Source organism: Symphalangus syndactylus, chromosome 10, assembly GCF_028878055.3.
Source record: "Symphalangus syndactylus isolate Jambi chromosome 10, NHGRI_mSymSyn1-v2.1_pri, whole genome shotgun sequence".
NCBI lineage: Eukaryota > Metazoa > Chordata > Mammalia > Primates > Hylobatidae > Symphalangus > Symphalangus syndactylus.
In genome coordinates, this window is record NC_072432.2 from 38,396,835 (window position 1) to 38,416,096 (window position 19,262).

General features: G+C 34.4%; 1 protein-coding gene across 2 annotated transcripts in view; it reads left to right on the plus strand.

The window, feature by feature from the left end:
- Positions 1-17,630, plus strand: part of DNAJB14 (DnaJ heat shock protein family (Hsp40) member B14) — a 45,388-nt gene extending 27,758 nt beyond the window's left edge. For both annotated transcript variants that reach the window (XM_055296914.2, XM_055296915.2), the window contains 5 exons: positions 8,119-8,304; positions 10,393-10,487; positions 11,300-11,409; positions 13,254-13,426; positions 16,020-17,630. In XM_055296914.2, coding sequence (XP_055152889.1) covers positions 8,119-8,304; positions 10,393-10,487; positions 11,300-11,409; positions 13,254-13,426; positions 16,020-16,144 — 689 coding nt within the window. In that variant the 3' untranslated portion in view covers positions 16,145-17,630. The remainder of the gene's footprint in view (positions 1-8,118; positions 8,305-10,392; positions 10,488-11,299; positions 11,410-13,253; positions 13,427-16,019) is intronic.
- Positions 17,631-19,262: the final 1,632 nt, after the last annotated feature.

Genomic DNA, 19,262 nt, shown 5'->3' on the forward strand with positions numbered 1-19,262 from the left:
GTATATATAATACCTAGAGCAACCACTAAAAAGTTATACAAAGATACATACTCAGAACACACTGTAGATAAGTCAAAATGGAATTCTAAAAAATGTTCAAGTAACTAACTCACAGGATGTCAGGAAAAAGAAAACAGGAATGAAAGAACAGAAAATAAAAAATAAAATGGCAGGCTTAAACCTTAACTTATCAGTAATTACATTACATGTAAGTGACCTGTCTATGCCAATTAAAAGTCTTTTGGCATAATGCATTTTAAAAGCATGTTTTCACTAGGTGAAGTGACTCATGCCTATATATTCCTAGCACTTTGGGAGGTGAAGGTGGGAGGATCACTTGAGCCCGTGAGTTCAAGATCAACCTAGCCAACAGTGAGACCCCCATCTCTACAAAATTTTAAAAATTAGCTGGACGTGGTAGCACGTGTCTGTTATCCCAGCTACTTGGGAGGCTGAGTTGGGAGAATCACTTGAGCCTGGGGGGGTTGAGGCTGCAGTGACCTGTGATTGTGCCACTGCACTCCAGCTGGGGTAACAGAGTGAGACCTTGTTTCAAAAACAAAACGTGATTTTGCTGTATGTTGTCTACAAGAAAATTATTTGATAACACTATATCCAGAATAAAAATAAGATCGAAAAAATATATCATGTAAATATTAATCAAAAGAAAACAGGAGTTGCTATATTAATATTAGAGCGAGTAGGCTTTAGAGTAAAAAAATTACCAGAGAAGTACATTATGAACATATACATGATAAAAGGGTCAGTCCTTTAAGACATAAATGTATATGCACCAAAAGACAGCTGCAAAATATGTAAAGCAAAAACTAATAGAACTGGAGGAAGAAATAGACAAAGTCACAGTTATAGTTGGAGACTCTGATACCGCTCTCTCAATAATTGATAGAACAGGCCGGGTGCAGTGGCTCACGCTTGTAATCCCAGCACTTTGGGAGGCCGAGGCGGGCGGATCACGAGGTCAGGAGATCGAGACCACGGTGAAACCCCGTCTCTACTAAAAATACAAAAAAATTAGCTGGGCATGGTGGCGGGCGCCTGTAGTCCCAGCTACTCAGAGAGGCTGAGGCAGGAGAATGGCGTGAACCCGGGAGGCGGAGCTTGCAGTGAGCCGAGACTGCGCCACTGCACTCCAGCCTGGGCGACAGAGCGAGACTCCGTCTCAAAAAATAAAATAAAATAAATAATTGATAGAACAATTAGACAGAAAATCAACAAGAATATAGAAGAACTAAACACCACCGTCACTCAACAAAATCTAATCAACATTTATACAACATGCCGCTCAACAACAGCAGACTACAAATTCTTTTCAAGTGCCCACAGAACACACAGGAAGATAGATCATATCCTGAGTCATAAGATAAACCTCCACTAATTTAAAATATTGAAATCATACAAGTATGTTCACTAACCACAGTGGAATCAAAGTGGAAATCAGTTACACAAAGGTAATAGGAAAACATCCAGTCCTTGGAAACTGAACAACATATTTCTAAGTATCCATGGGTCAAACAGGAAATATCAAAACAAATTTGAAAAAATATATTGATCTAACTTGGCCAGGCATGGTGGCTCACGCCTGTAATCCCAGCACTTTCGGAGGCCAAGGTGGGTGGATCACAAGGTCAGGAATTCGAGACCATCCTGGCTAACACGGTGAAACCCCGTCTCTACTAAAAATACAAAAAATTAGCCGGGCGTGGTGGAGGGCGCCTGGGGTCCCAGCTACTCAGGAGGCTGAGGCAGGAGAATGGCGTGAACCTGGGAAGCAGAGCTTGCAGTGAACTAACTAAAGATGAAAATACAACAATCAAAATTTGAGAAGACCAGCTAAAGGAATGCTGAGAGGAAACTTGTAACATGAAATGCATATGTTAGAAAAGAAGAACAGCCTCAAATCAGTTATCTATGCTTCTACCTTACAAATCTAGAAAAAGAATAGCAAAATAAACTCAAAGCAAGCAAAAGAAAGGAAATTATAAGAGTAGAAATCAGTATAATTGAAAAGAGTAACACTAGTGAATATCAATGAAACAGAGCTGGTTCTCTGAAAAAAAATCAATAAAATTGAAAGACTGATCAAAAAATGAGAGAAGACAGAAATGACCATTGTCAGAAATGGTGTCAGAGACAAGGATATCACTGCAGACATCAAAAGGATAATAAGAGAATACTATGAACAATTCCATATACATAAGTTTACAAGTTAGATGAGATGGGCCGGTTAGTTGAAAAATACAGATCATCACAACTCAGTCTGACATAGATAACGTGAATAGCCCTATAGAAATTGCTGTGGTTTGGGTATATTGAAATTTTTTTATTTTTATTTTTTATTTTATATATATATATATTTTTATTATACTTTAAGTTCTAGGGTACATGTGCACAACGTGCAGGTTCGTTACATATGTATACATGTGCCATGTTGGTGTGCTGCATCCATTAACTCGTCATTTACATTAGGTATATCTCCTAATGCTATCCCTCCCCCCTTCCCCCACCCCACAACAGGCCCCAGTGTGTGATGTTCCCCTTCCTGCGTCCAAGTGTTCTCATTGTTCAATTCCCACCTATGAGTGAGAACATGTGGTGTTTGGTTTTTTGTCTTTGCGATAGTTTGCTGAGAATGATGGTTTCTAGCCTCATCCATGTCCCTAGAAAGGACATGAACTCATCCTTTTTTATGGCTGCATAGTATTCCATGGTGTATATGTGCCACATTTTCTTAATGCAGTCTATCATTGTTGGACATTTGTGTTGGTTCGGTATATTGAAATTTGATCCCCAATGTGGCAGTGTTGGGAGGTGTAGCCTAGTGGGAAGTGTTTGTGTTACGGGGGCAGATCCTTCATGAATGTCTTGGTGCTGTTCTCACAGTAGTAAGTTCTTGCTCTCTTGAGGCTAGATTAGTGCTTGCAGGAATTGATTATTTCCTGAGTGAGTGGGTTGTTATAAAGCCAGGACACCCCTCAGGTTTTCCCCTCTTTGCACCTGTCTGCTTCCCCGTTGATTTTCTCCACCACGTTATGCAGCACAAAAGCCCTCACCAGAAGCCAAGGCCATGCCCACAAACTTCTCAGCCTATAGAACCGTAAGCTAGTCTCAGGTATTCTTCTATAGCAACACAAAATGGACTAAGACAGAACTGTTCAGTGAATTAAAGTTGTAATTATGAAATTCCCAAAAAAGAAATATCCAGGCTCAGATGCTCTTATTGAAGAAGTCTACCAAACTTTTTAAGGAAGAATTAAAACTAATTCTACATAATCTCTTCCAGAAAATAGAAGAGGAAGAGACATTTTCCAGTTAATGTTAAGAAATGTTTTACCTCGTTTATATCAAAACCAAAGACATTACAAAAAAAAACAAAAAAAACTACAGACCAGTATACTTTGTGGGATAAACCCAAATGTCCTTAACAAAATATCAGAATTTTGCAGTATATAAAAAGAATTATATACCCCAAACAGTAGAAGTTTATTTCAAGGTAGCAAAGTCAATTCATTATTTGAAGATCAATAAGTGTAATCCACCACAGTAATTAAAGAAAAAAATCCCACGATTATATTAATCAGTGGAATAAAAGCATTTGATATATTTCACCACCCATTCATGATAAAAACTGTCGGAAAAATAGCAATAGAAGGGAACTGCCTCAACTTGATAAAGAGCAACTACAGAACTCATATACGCTAACATTAAATGGTGAAAGACTGAATGCTTTTCCCCTATGATCAAGAATAAAGCAAGAATATCTCTTTACCACTCATATTCAACAAAATGCAGGAAGTAGTAACCACTGCTTTAAAGAGAGAAAAAGGAAATAAAAGGCATACAGGTTGGAAAAGAAGAGGTAAAACTGTTGTTATGTGCAAATGACATGATTATCTATGTAGAAATCCAAGGAATCTACAGAAAAAACTATAACTACAAAGTGAATCCCATAAGATTGCAGGACACAATATAAATATACAAAAAATTAATTGCATTTCTATTTACTAGCAATGAACATTTAGACACTAAAATTAATAATATATTAGCATTTACAGTCATACAAAAAAATACTTAGGTGTAAATTTAATAAAACACATCACATTTATATACTGAAAGCTATACAATATTGATTAAAGAAATCAGAAAATAGCTAAATAAATGGACTGAAATATCATGTTCATGGATGGGAAGACTCAACATAGTAAAGATGTCAAGTCGGCTGGGCGCAGTGGCTCACACCTGTAATCCCAGCACTTTGGGAGGCCAAGGCGGGCAGATCACCTGAGATCGGGAGTTTTAGACCAGCCTGACCAACATGGAGAAACCCTATCTCTACTAAAAGTACAACATTAGACAGGCGTGGTGGCACATGCCTGTAATCCTAGCTACTCAGGAGGCTGAGGTAGGAGAATCACTTGAACCTGGGAGGTGGAGGTTGCAATGAGCTGAGATCGCGCCATTGCACTCCAGCCAGGGCAACAAGAGCAAAACAACGTCTTAAAAAAAAAAAAAAAAATGTCAAGTCATCACAGATTGATATACAGATTTAACACAATTCCTGTCGAAATCCTAGCAGGATTTGTTTTGTAGATAGGAACAAGTTTTATTCTAAAATTCATATGAGGGGAGAAAGAACCTGAATATTTAAAAACATTTATTTTTATTAAAAGAATGTAGTTGGAGTAATCAGTGTTCCAGATTTCAGGATTTACTGTATAGATAAACAGTAAACAAAACTGTGTGGTAATGGCAGAGAGATGTACACATAGATCAATAGAACAAGATAGGAAACCCAGAAATAGACTGATACTATTATAGCCAACTGGCTTTTGACAAAGATGCAAAAGCAGTTTGATGGAGGAAAGATAGCCTTTTCAACAGTTGGTTTTGAGGCAACTGGGCACCCATAGGCCAAAAAATTAACCCTGACGAAAAGTATCATTCCTTATACACAAAATGAACTCAAAATAGATCATGAATGTAAGTATAAAACATAACACTTAATCAACAATAATGGGAGTAAATCTTTAGGATCTAGGGTGAGGCAATGATTTTTTAAGACTTAACCCCAAAAGCACAGTACATAAAAAGAAAAGTTGTTAACTTAGACTTTAAGATTTTTTAAGTTTGCTCTGCCCTATTATGAGGATGAAAAGAAGCTCCAGGATGGAAAACAAGATTTGCCAGGCACGTATTTGACAAAGGACAGGTATCTTGAATATATTAAATATAAAGAACTCCAAACACTCAAAAGTAAAATAACAGACAGTCCAATTAGAATGGGCAAAAAAATGAAGAGACATTCCATTGAAGATGATATACAGAGGGCAAATAAGCACAGTGAAAGATTTTCACTGTCATTCATTAGTCATTAGAGAAATGCAAACTAAAACCAAAATGGGATATCAGTACACATTTATCAGAATGGCTAGAGTGAAAAATAATGACAATACCAAATGCTGGTATGGATGCAGGGAATGGATCACTCATACATTGTTAGTGGGATATATAATGACACAGCCGTTCTGTACAACAGTTGGGCAATTTCTCAAAAATCTGTGCAGCTACTATACAACCCAGCAATGCACTCCTGGGGATTTATTCCAGAGAAATGAAGATTTATGTTTACACATAATCCTGTACATGAATGTATATAGCAATTTTATTTGTAATAGCCAAAAACTAGAAAAAAAGTAGATGTTATTCAGTGGTAAATGGTTAAACAAACAGTGGTACATCCTTAACGATGGACTACTACTCACTAATAAAAAGAAATGAACTGTTGGCATATATGACAACTTGGATCTCCAGAGTATTATGATTTACAAAGCCAATCCCAAAAGGTTTCATTCCATTTATATATCATATAATATCTCATTTATATACTGTGTTATTTCATTAATATAATCTTGAAATGACAAAACTGTCAAAATGGAGAATAGATGAATGGTTGTCAGGGGTTGGGAAGGGAAGGAGGAGGAGTTGGATGTGGTTATGGAAGAGCAGCATGAGAGTGGTATTAGAAATGTTCTATATCCTGACTATATCAGTGTCAGTATCCTGTTTGTGATATTGTAAGATAATTTTGCAAAATATTACTATTCGGAAAAATTAGGGAAAAGGTACAGCAGATCCGTGTATTAAAAGTTTAAAGAAAAGTAAATGAAGTGGAAGGTACCTTTTGGTGAAATAAGTGACAATGAGGTAGAAATGCATTTTGTAAAACTTTTGAATACCAAAATAAATTTTGGATATAATTATTTAGATAATAAGGAACTGCAAAAAAATCTTGATTATATGGGTATAGCACAAAGTAAATGAATAGAAATCTACTCTGGCCACAATATATAAATTGTCTTATGTGTACAATTATAGATTATGACAGTATTTCTCAAATACCATCTAAAATATCTTAATGTTTAGAAATTATTTTTTCTAAAAAAGGAAGCCTTAAAATATAATTGGGTTGCCTATATATTAATAGTTTTAAAGTATTAAAACTATTAAAGTAGCATTATTACATTACATGGGCTAGCCCTTTTAGTTTATAGATGTTAAATCCTAAAATTGATGTTGTTACTAAAAATACAATTTTAGCAGAGATTGATAGATATGCTTCTTTTTTTAGGTATGAATTAATACCTTGGTGTTGTTTGTAAGTACATTGTTTGGATCTTTGGTTATACTTTCCCTTTGAAATAACTCATAAATGATGGCTACATTTCTGAGTCACAGATTCTTTGAGAATCTGAAGAAAGTGTCTCCTCAGATAGATGGATCATTCACCTAATTTTTCATTCAGCAAGGTATACACACCATTTGAAAGCAATCTCTGAATCCCAGTTTTAAGAAGCTTGATTAGAAGAAAATATCTAGAGTATTGTATATAATTAATTTCAGTGTAATGTGTAATCATCCAAAAACAACTACCTAATGAGCGTCTGTTTGCTTGTACAGTACCTATGGCAGCCACCGCATGGGATCCAAAAACTATTTTTAAAATATTCTGTATTGCAAGAGGCTTACAATCTAGTTTAAGAAGCAAGATGTATTTATGAAGTGATTAACTATTAGAAGTGTCAGAATAAGAATAGGATAGTTCTTAGTTTTAGATTCAAAGCATTACAACTTGTAAATTGGTAAATTTGTAAATTTTAACAATTTTCTGGATTAGTTTCAGGTAGTCTTTTTCTTCAGCATGACATTAGTTTTTATGTGGGGCAGCCTTTTATAATATAAAAACTTTGCTTACCAACTTTTACTCATTTCTTTTTCAGAGATTGGAAATGCTTATGCTGTTTTAAGTAAATTCTGGTAACCTGTGTAACATTATCTCTTTTAGATTTGGGACTGTGAGATGGGAAATAGAATTTTTTTGTTATGAAGGTAGCAAAGTGAAATAGAAAAACTGAGGACTGTCTGTATTTATTTAAAAACTAATTCAGACTTTATGCTGGACCTTGGGGATATTGCCATGAAAGCATAAACACAGTCCCTGTCTTTATGGAGTTTACTGTTTTAGGGGATAAATTGTTCGGGATAATAGAATGAAAGAATAGCTCATTCAGGCTCCAGGGTGCAAAAAAAGATTTTTGGTATAGGCTGCATAAAAAGAGTGTACTTATTGTGCTAAGAATAATTTGACTTTGCATGAGTTATTTAACCTTCTTGAATTTCAGGGCCCTCATTTGTAAAGTGGGGATAATAACGGACAATGTAATAAGGTATTGGGTGCAGAGCCTGGCAGTTCTTAGGTACTCAATAAATGGTAGCTACTGCTATTGTTATTGGTTTAAACCACTTGAAGAATGGCTTAAGAGGCAGGATTTTAGGAGATGGAGCACAATGTTAAAAAAGGAAGATGGATATTCCTTTGTTTTCAAGGCAGTAGGGAGTCTTGTCTGTTTGGTATAAAAAGTTGTATTGAGAGATAATATGTGTAATTGCAAACAATATATATCTTTAAAAGAACTTATTTTTAACAAGTTTCTGGATTAGTTTTAGGTAGTCTTTTTTTCAGCATGACATTAGTTTTTATGTGGGGCAGCCTTTTATAATATAAAAACTTTGCTTACCAACTTTTACTCATTACTTTTTCAGAGATTGGAAATGCTTATGCTGTTTTAAGTAATCCAGAAAAGCGAAAACAGTATGATCTCACAGGCAATGAAGAACAAGCATGTAACCACCAAAACAATGGCAGATTTAACTTCCATAGAGGTTGTGAAGCTGACATAACTCCAGAAGACTTGTTTAATATATTTTTTGGGGGTGGATTTCCTTCAGGTATTTTAATGTAATTATAGATACTATATTTTATGAAGCTACAGAGTCTCACCTCCAGTTACATTATTTAAAGACGTATCTACCTTTTCCCCTACATTTCTTGTAGTGTTATGATCCTGTGATGGTTTTTCATGAAAGCAGGAGAAAAAAATTAGGGTTATTACTTTTATAATAGCCTGCCTTTTTCCTAGAACATATTTTAATTTAAAAAAATGAAGAGTACAGATACTCTGTATTTTATGTAAAGCTGAAAGGGAATGTAAGCAGGAAATGTAATGGCAATGTCTTAGGTAAGTACTATTACAATTATGAATGGTTTTCTTTACTTAAACCTGGATGACTATTTGACATTGCTTCTCTAGAGATCTTTGTAAATATTTTATCAATAACATTATAGTTGGCTAATTTGGATATATGTAGAGGTACTCACCTCTATTTCCATTTAAACAATAGAAAATCTGATTCATAGGTTATATACAAAGTAAGTGGGTTTTTAAGTTTATATTAAAATAGAAATAGCTAACTTTAACTAGACTATCAAAGTGAAATATTGTAGTGATACTACTAAATGGATAGATTTTATAGTACCAACATAAATAGTATTAAACTCCACTTACATTTACAGTAAATGGTCACTTAACATAAGGTTTTTGGAAACTGTGACTGTAAGTGAAACAATGTTCTGTATAACAACTAATTTTACCACAGGCTAATTGATACAAACAACAGTTAAATTGCTAAGGCATATAGTACATCATGTTTACTTAAAGTTGCAGTTTCCAAGGACCTCTTGATGACGTTAGGTGAGGACTTACTGTACTGTGAGTTGTTATTGTGTATATCTATTTTCCTTGAATGTAGCTCCTCTAAGGTACTTAAAATTATAGCTTTAGTCTTGTTTACAAAATTTACTTGAGGTGCTGAAGTAAATCCCATTCAACATTAAGAGAATCTTCATGAATGTAGCAATGTAATTGGACCTGGTGGCCCTCTCTGAATATTATTGAGAAAGGTTGTGGTCATTTCTTTTTATTTTTTAATAGAGACAGGGTCTTGCTGTTGCCCAGGCTGGAGTACACTGGGGCAATAATAGCTCAGTGCAGCCTCAAAATCCTAGGCTCCACCAATCCTCCCACCTCAGCTTCCTAAGTTGCTGGTACTACTGGCATGTACCACATATCTGGCTAATTTTTTTTAAACTTTTTTGTAGAGACAGGGTCTTGCTATGTTGTCCAGGCTGGTCTTGAACTCCTGGCTTCAAGTGATCCTCCCACCTTAGCCTCCCAAATCCTGTGCTGGGATTACAGAAGTGAGCCACCATGCCCGGCAAGGTTGGGGTCATTGATAGGACATTTTGCAAAGCACCCTTGAAGGAAAGAGGATATATAAATGCAAATTAATGACTGAATATAACCTTTGTTTTGACATGTTAGAATACATAATTACAGAAAAATTATTAAAACTAGTAATTTTGACTGGAAATATACTAGGAACAATCAGAAATCTTTCAGGCAATAGTAAATTTTCTTCTGATACTTGATTTGCAGTTATTTTGCTAGTTATAACATAGTTTCTCAATGGTAGCCATTTCTGATTGGTCATCTTATATGAAAACAACTTGAATGTTTATCAGCAAGAGAGTGTTTGAATAAATTGTGGTCCATCTATACCAAGATATATTATAGGGCTATTTTTTAAAAATGAATTCGAATACTATCTTTTGATTTCTAGAGATGTTTATGATTCATTGATAAATGCAAAAAGCAAAGTTTCAAAGTAATAATCCAACATTTATAAAAACAACTAATCATAAACAAAAGAGGTTTATATCTATGTGTGTAGAGAAACTCTTAGTCAAGTTTTCATAAAGAAGGAACTTCTACCTGTAAAGGAAGCAGATTGGGAAGAATCATTCATATTTCTGTCCACCCTTCACTTACAAGAGGAGAGGGCAATAAGTATTTACTACTGAAAATACACATGCATTATTTTAGTAATTTTTTAAAATTAAAGAAAAATGTGAAAGAAAATGTATTTTTTCTGATCATAATTGCTCTCCCTAATTTAACCTTGCTTTTAATTTTTTAGGTAGTGTACATTCTTTTTCAAATGGAAGAGCTGGTTATAGCCAACAACATCAGCATCGACATAGTGGACATGAAAGAGAAGAGGAAAGAGGAGATGTACGTTTATGACTAGAAATCACAAAATGGCAAATTTCAGCTCAGGAAAAGCAATTAGAGTTGTCTGAAAAGAGGGCAAGTAGTTGTAGGAAATAATGAGTTTTCTCTTACTAGAGGTGTTCAGTAGAGACTAGAAAATCCTTAGGGACATTGTAGGAATAGGAGGAGAGGTCAGCCAGGGGTGGTTGGATAGTATGACCCCTTTAGATTTGTTATTCTATGATTCTAATGAAGGTACACCTGCACTATGCATGTTGTGAAGGTAACTTGTTATTGTTGGCCCTGAAGAATTTAGAATACTGAAAAACTTGAATTGGAGGTAACTTTCCTTGTTCTAATGCAGTTATACGTAATTGCCTATAGCAATTTAATTACATGAAGTGGAAAGGTAAATGGAAAGAGCGCTAGACTAGAAATTAAAAGGCCTGGTCCCCAGCTTTGCCACTCATCAGCTCCCATCTTCTACCCTCTAATCCAAGGTAAAAAAATGGTTTTACAGCCTGCAGCATATTGATAGCATCTCTGTGTGTGTCGGGGGAGGGAGTCGGGAAAGAGAGAGAGAAATAAATGAAGACTTCCTCATCTATAAAATGAAATCAAATTTTATCAGTGTTTTTCAAATCAGAATCTCCTGGTGATGTGCCTGGACAGTTATATTTAAGAATCACCCCATTGGTATGGTTATGCAGATTTGAAAGCACTGAATTAGATGATCTCAAATGCCCTTTTTGCCTCAAAATGTATGACAACTGTTGGATTATTAACAACTACAGTTATATTACAATTTGTTATTCTTTGATGATTTTTTATAGGGAGGTTTTTCTGTGTTTATCCAGCTGATGCCCATAATTGTATTGATCCTCGTGTCATTATTAAGCCAGTTGATGGTCTCTAATCCTCCTTATTCCTTATATCCCAGATCGTAAGTAGCTAAATGAAGTTTTACAAAAATGAATTGTTGCTATTTCTGACCTAGCTTCCTTTAAAGAGCTTGTGCTCTTGTAAATTTTTAAGTGCCAAATCTATTACTGCAAGTGTACCAGATTTTAAATTTCTATCTAATTTTTAAAATAGTTACTTTAAGTAATAAATTTGTCTTATGTTGTTAATTTACGTTTCTATTCTTCCACTGTGGATAAGGACAGAAATGCTGTATTTGAACTTGATAACAATTTAATGTGGTAGGTAACGTGTTGACATTAAAGGCAAAAAATACTCTAAAGGACAAAACTAAAGACAGAAAGAGCAATGATTGATGTTACATAGATTTATATCATTAAGGGGGAAATGACTTTACTCTTCATTTTGCAAAATATCAATTAAATAAAAACAAATATTACTTTTTTATGATGTATTTTTTTCACCATATACTTTATGTATAAGAGGTCAGGAAATAAAGGAAATTTAATACAGCATGCAATCTAGACAACTTTAATACAGTGAACATAAAAGAAACTATAACATCATATTGGCTGTTATAGCAGCATGAATAAATAAAAAACATATAAAGAAAAAATAATAAAAATCAGTGATTTTACAGTATTAAAATCACATTGGTCTAAAAATAACAATTACCTTATTTCTTCCAAATAAGATTTTTATTAACAAAAAATTGAGATAACTTTATAAAAACATAGTATATTTAAAAGTGTGGTTACTTTTTGTGACATGAAATCATAGTTTTAGGCAATTTGAGAGAACGTAAATAAATTACAAATTGAGTATTTCTTATCCAAAATACTTGAGACCAGAAGTGTTTTGGATTTTGGGATTTTGGATTTTTTCAGATTTTGTAATATTTGCGTATATTTTATGAGATGTCTTGAGAATGGTACCCAAGTCTAAAAATGAAATTTATGTTTTATATATACCCTATTCACACAGCCTGAAGGTAATTTTATACAATATTTTTAGTCACTTTGCACATGAAACAAAGTTTGTATACACTGAACTATCAGAAAGCAAAGGTATTACTATCTCAGCCACCCATGTGGACAACCTGTGGTTGTTTGGCATCATTCCTGACTCTGAATTTATATGCTACTGATAAGCAATCACTTTCTCTTTTTTTTTTTTTTTTGAGACGGAGTCTTGCTCTGTCATCCAGGCTGGAGTGCAGTGGCGCGATCTCGGCTCACTGCAAGCTCCGCCTCCCGGGTTCACGCCATTCTCCTGCCTCAGCCTCTCCGAGTAGCTGGGACTACAGGCGCCCGCCACCACGCCCGGCTAATTTTTTGTATTTTTTAGTAGAGACGGGGTTTCACCGTGGTCTCAATCTCTTGACCTCGTGATTCGCCCGCCTTGGCCTCCCAAAGTGCTGGGATTACAAGCGTGAGCCACCGCGCCCGGCCAATCACTTTCTTACTCTAATTCACATATAAGTATTTAACAGTGAAAAAATAATGTGTTCAGGGTTAAATAACCAGCATATTAGCATCACTAGAATACCTGTGTGAGCTGTTAAACAATAGCAACGACAAACAACTACAGGCTTTTAGTTTCCACCTATGATGCTGTGTTTTGATTAAAAGGTGACCCATCACATGAGGTCAGCTTTGGAATTTTTCACTTGTGCCATCTTGTCGATGCTCAGAAAGTCTTAGATTTTAGAGCATTTCGGATTTCAGAGTTTTGGATTAGGGATGCTCAACCTGTATTACCGATATTAACTTTTCAATGATTTTTAATTGTTTTTGTTCGCTTCGTTTACAGTAGCATATTGGAATGTCCAATTTTAATTAAAATAATGATGCATCTCTTTTACAGTGGAACAGGGCAAACTATTAAAATGCAGACAGAAAACTTGGGTGTTGTTTATTATGTCAACAAGGACTTTAAAAATGAATATAAAGGAATGTTATTACAAAAGGTAGAAAAGAGTGTGGAGGAAGATTATGTGACTAATATTCGAAATAACTGCTGGAAAGAAAGACAACAAAGTAAGTTTGTCATGTTTTTAACATTTTAAAACTTATTCACAGTCTTTAGAACTGATTAATGTAGATTTACCTATTCAAGGAATGTTCTGGAATTCCCTGGCACATAATTGGAGCACAGTACTTAAATGAGATCATGTGTTTTATATACATGTGGCCTAACACAGGAATTGACACATAGTAAGGCCTTAATAAATGGTACTTGTGTATTGTTGTTATCCATAAATATTTGGTTGAATAAGTAATACCAAATTTTATTGTATTGATAATATCCATCATAAGACACATCATTCTTTTATGTACCACCAAGAAACAAAAAAAATCCTGGCAGATAAACTATGTCATCAATTTTAAGATGCATCCTGTTTTCAGAGTTAAGTTTGAAACTCTTTATTAATTTAGCTTTTGTATTTAGAATTTAATGTACAATGAGTTTTGTTGACATTTCTTTTTTCTTTACTTTGTACACAGAGAGGCTCTTCAGAACACTTAATTTGCTTAGGCTTTTCCAGCCTCAGTTTTCTTAATTTAAGGAACAGTTCCATCTATAAAGATTGACATAAGAATCTGCTGAGATGTTGCATGTGAATTGAGTGTTGTGGTTCTTGTTTTTGTGACCATTGTTATGAATAATGATGTAGACCATATAGTGTAGTGTTAGGAGAACTGACTTTGGAATTAAACTGAGTAAAGTTGAATCCTAGCTCTGAAATTTTTAGCTGACAAATTGTAACCTCTGTGAGTTTATTTCATGTGTAAAATTGGTGATGATGAGTGGGAAGAGGAAATAATAGCTATCATTTATATAATGCCTACTGTTTCAGTCACTGTCCCAAGCACGTTATAAGTATTAACTCATTTAATCTCCACAACAACCCTGTGAGATTATACTCATTTTACACAGGAAGAAACTGAAGCAAAGAGAGATTACTAACTTGCCCAAGGTCATAGAGGTCGTTTGTGATTCAAAACCAGACAATTTGTCTCTAGCATCCAGGCCCTGTGCTCCAAAGTCTTCTCAGAAATAACCAACTTTATGGGGTTTGTTGTGAAAATTAAATCAGGCAATAAAGTACTTCACACATAGTAAATGCTCAGAAAGTGTCAGCAGTTATCATCATCTCCCCCTTGCTAGGGAAAAGTTGATAAAATGTAACTTCTAAGAGAGTCCTTAACCTCTCTGGTCTTCGTTTTCTCCTCTATATAGTGGCAGTTAGAGATGTGACCTCTTTGACTTCTAACTCAATGAGTTTGTGAAATCAGTCTGTCCTCAGTGTGGAGAAGGTTACATTAGACTAGTGATTTTTAGGTTTTCAGCTGGGAGTGAGTTGCCACCCTTCCCCCACCCCACCCATCCCTAGAGATGTTTGGTAATGTCTGGAGATACTTTTGTGTGTCATCATGGGATGGGAATGGAAAGGGATTGCTACTGGCATCTAGCAGGTTAAGGTCAGAGATGCTGCTAAACATCCTACAATGCACAGGACAGGCCCCCCACAACAAAAAAATTATCCAGCCCAAGCAGTACTTTGAAATAATGGAAAGAATATAGGCTAGGCATTGGAGAATTGGATTGGAATCTAGACTCTGCCATTCGTTAGCAGTGTGAACTTTGGTTTATCTAAGTCTCAAATTTCTTCTTTGGGAAGAGTCATCTGTAAATAGATATAAGCGCATTCTGTGTAAATAAAAGGCATAGGATAATATTGATTGAGTTGTTAATCCTAGTCCAGTTGATTTAGTAAAGATTATTTCTGGAGATCTTTACAAATGGAATACTGTCTTAACTGTGAGTGTATCTTGAATGTGATCTTGACTAATCCATATAAAGCAGATGTCTTCTACTTTGGCCATTGTGTTCCAGAAAGTAACTGATTTCTTTTTCTGTTACATCTTCTTTAAGTGCTCCTAGTCTTTACAGGTATTAATAAACAGTGAAATGACTGAGAGTAACAGGAAAAAACAAGAAATACTCCTTGAAGAATTTTGATTTGTAGTCTGTATATCATTAGTAGCTGTGCTGTCCCACACACTGAAGGAAGCCTCAGAAGTACTTATTTGCTGAATAGCAATATTACGATCGTATAACAAGCATTTTTTTAATCTGTGTTCCTTCAGTAACATTATTATATGTATTTTTTTAATTTAAGTAAACTCAGAATAAGATTTTAAATTTTTTATTAAATATGTAAGTCTTGGGATAATCTGAAATCTTAACAGAAGGCCACGGCAAAAACAACCACTGGCAGTATTGAAAAGCATATAATATTTTTAGGAAAAGAGTCCAAGATGATGCTTCAGAGGAATAGTTTTTAAACCACTGGGGAACAGGAGTAGAGAGAAAGGATTCCAACATGAGTTGACAGGATTCTATCCTTATTTATTTTCTGTGTTTGTTTTACCTGCTAGACTTCAGATAAAGTTTTCATAAGAAGTTTTTTTCCTACTAAAATGGCTTTTAGGAGTTGTACTTGGAATTTTTTTAGGTCAGTTAATCAAAATATGTCGAAGTGCTCCTGTAAAGCATCACTTGAGCTTAAGCAACTAGGTGACAAAAATTTCATTCAATTAGCAAAATATTTTTCTTTGTTAACAGAAACAGATATGCAGTATGCAGCAAAAGTATACCGTGATGATCGACTCCGAAGGAAGGCAGATGCCTTGAGCATGGACAACTGTAAAGAATTAGAGCGGCTTACCAGTCTTTATAAAGGAGGATGAACTGGAATTTTTATTTATACCTTTTAGCGTACTCTTTATTTTTTCTGTAAGTAAGTTTGGTTTCATCATGAGAGATGAAGGAAAAGATTTGATACTGAAAACTAAACTGAACAGTTGGTTCCTGAAATCTTGGACTGTTTATGACCTACTGTCTCCTTTAAATAGTAACTGAAAACTAAAATGGAATATTTTAGTTACGCTTCTACAATTATTTTCATTTTAAAAGCTTACATGATTCCTAACTAAAATGTCTTGAGAAAGGATTATCACACCTGTAGCAATTTCCAGTTTTAGTGATTCCCCATTTTTTTCCCTTGTCATGTAAATATCTATGGAATGATCATTTTGTGTACATACAGGTTACTGCTTTTTTATTTAAATTCTTTTAGTGTTTAGCTCCATGAGACACTTCAGTTTAAATTGATGGAATAAATGTTATATGACACATTTACATTTTCCTTATCAAGGTGTCAAATATGTGGACTTTAAACAATGAAACTTTTTCAAAAAGAAAAAACAAAAACTTTAACTTTGTGTAAAATCTTATAGTATTATCAGCTTAGAGGGAATTGATATTTTTAATATTGCCGTTATATTCCAAAATATATATTGAGATAAATGAACTGGTGTAGAATATCAGTTTGCCATTTAGTTTTATGAATTACTATACATATACATGCATAGAAATGAAAATACTATACTGATAGATTTTAAAGAAAATATGAGGAAATGGCTATAAATATTAAACTAAAAGGGTCTTCAACAGTAAAGTGCAGTTATGTCATTTACAATTCCAATACTTTAAAGGCCACCAAATTTTGATGTATATGTCCTTGAAGGGCTGCTAAAATTTATAAAGAGGACTCACATTTTCCCCCATAGGAATTTGCAGTTTCTTGGTGATCATTTAAGCAGGATCCAAAGAAGTTCTTCTACAAATAAGTAATAAGAAAAATGAGTACTGAAATACAGCTTTGTGCCTTTTAACTCTATGCCAACTCCTAAACATATAAGTAGATTACAGTATACTTATCTGATCAGAGCATGATCTGTTTGGCCACATGCAAGTGTGAGCAGAAATATAGCAGCAGGTAGAATAGTAATTTAAAGCAAGTCATCCTTTAAAAATTCTGAGCTAAAATCTATTCACCATTGAGTAACTGAATTAATCCTATAGGAATAAGCTCCTTGTAAGTAAATCCATAATATGAATTAGAAAAAAAAAACAGCTGAAAATTGAAGTTTTTGGTGCCTGTATACTGGATATGAAACTATTTGATTTCTAGTCTTCTGTGTTTAGCAGTTGTAATATTTTAATGATTTTGCTTCATACTCAGTTAATGGAACATAAACATATCTTTGATACTTCTTTGTGAGTGAGAGAATGCTAGATAGGGTGGCTTTGTTCTTTGTTTAAATTTTTTTTCTGAATGTAGTTAATTTATGGCATCTGTTGAATAAAACTGCTAAAATGACCTCTTAAAAATGTTCTCTTAGGCCGGGCGCGGTGGCTCACGCTTGTAATCCCAGCACTTTGGGAGGCCGAGGCGGGCGGATCACAAGGTCAGGAGATCGAGACCATGGTGAAACCCCGTCTCTACTAAAAATCCAAAAAAAAAAAATTAGCCAGGCGTGGTGGCGGGCGCCTGTAGTCCCAGCTACTCGGAAAGGCTGAGGCAGGAGAATGGCGTGAACCCGGGAGGCGGAGCTTGCAGTGAGCCGAGATTGCGCCACTGCACTCCAGCCTGGGCGACAGAGCGAGACTCCATCTCAAAAAAAAAAAAAAAAAAAAAAAAAAAAAAAAAAAAATGTTCTCTTGTATCCCCTTTTCCAGGTGAATCAATAGAAATGCCTGATTGAATTAGTAGGTTAAACTAAACAACATACTGTCATAGGAAAACTGGACAGCTTAACCAACTTGCTCTTAGAAATGTTAACTTAAAAAAAAAAAGCAGTGCTTAAGAGAAAATACAATTTTAAATATTTTGTTGAGCCTGTAGAGTAAGTTTTTAAAAAAATAAGTTCATAGCATTTTAATTAACTTTGAAAGTTCATATGCATCAGAAAATTTATGAAAACTTGAGTGTAAAAAATTTCATCTATTTATTTTTCTAATTTTAATGGCAAATTTACACTATTATGGCTGATAATTCTGTGAACTTACCTTCTTGTTGACTGATTCTTTTTCCCTTAATCCCAGCTTTAAGGAGATAGGTCTATTGTACAAAGTTAAGTGATACCATAAAGTATATATTATAAAGTCATACATGGCTTTTGGACAGTATTACATTTCAGTTGCATTGCTGCATTCCATTAAATTTCATAAAATGCTAGGGAAAATGTGTTTGATAAAATTTTCTGCAATGAGAAATGACAGACTGAGTGCCTGACAATTTAAGCCACATATGAAGTATGCAAGTAAAGATTCAGTCCTTAATGTCATCTATATCATGGTATAAAAGCTCAACAAGTGTCTTATAATTTGGAGTTAATTGTATAAAGTAAGAAGAGTTTAGATATCTTGAGATAAAAGATTTTCATGTTTGCTGCTTTTTTTTATAATAAAAATCCCAACATTTTGCCATCTTATTTTTAGCTACATGAACTTCGCAATTTCATTGGCTCATTCTAATGACCACCTAAAAGTCCTCAATCTTTGAATATTGCTTTATTAGCTCCTCTAACTGGTATTCTAACAGTTTAGCAGCAGTTATATTTATTAATGCTTTACATTTTACCCCTTTTTGTATAAACACAAATACACCCATGCATATACACACAAACATTATTGTCCTTGTGAGGGTTTGGGGGAAATGAAAATAGTACCTTTCTCCTCTTCTTTTGATTCCTTAATTCCCAAATAGACTGGTGCTAGTCATTTAGTTATTTGTAAATTTCAGAATGTAGTTTGATTAAATGTGAACTGAATTCTCAACAATGAAAAATGTCAAGTTGAATTCATCTAATAAGTGAAAATAATATATTTTGTAAACAGATTACATTTGAATGCCTAAATAAGTATTTGTTTAATAATCATTACATGCTTGTTTATGATTTACAAAGATTTGGTAGAGAAAAGTACAGTCCTTAAGGCATATACATGCCAATGCATTAAACT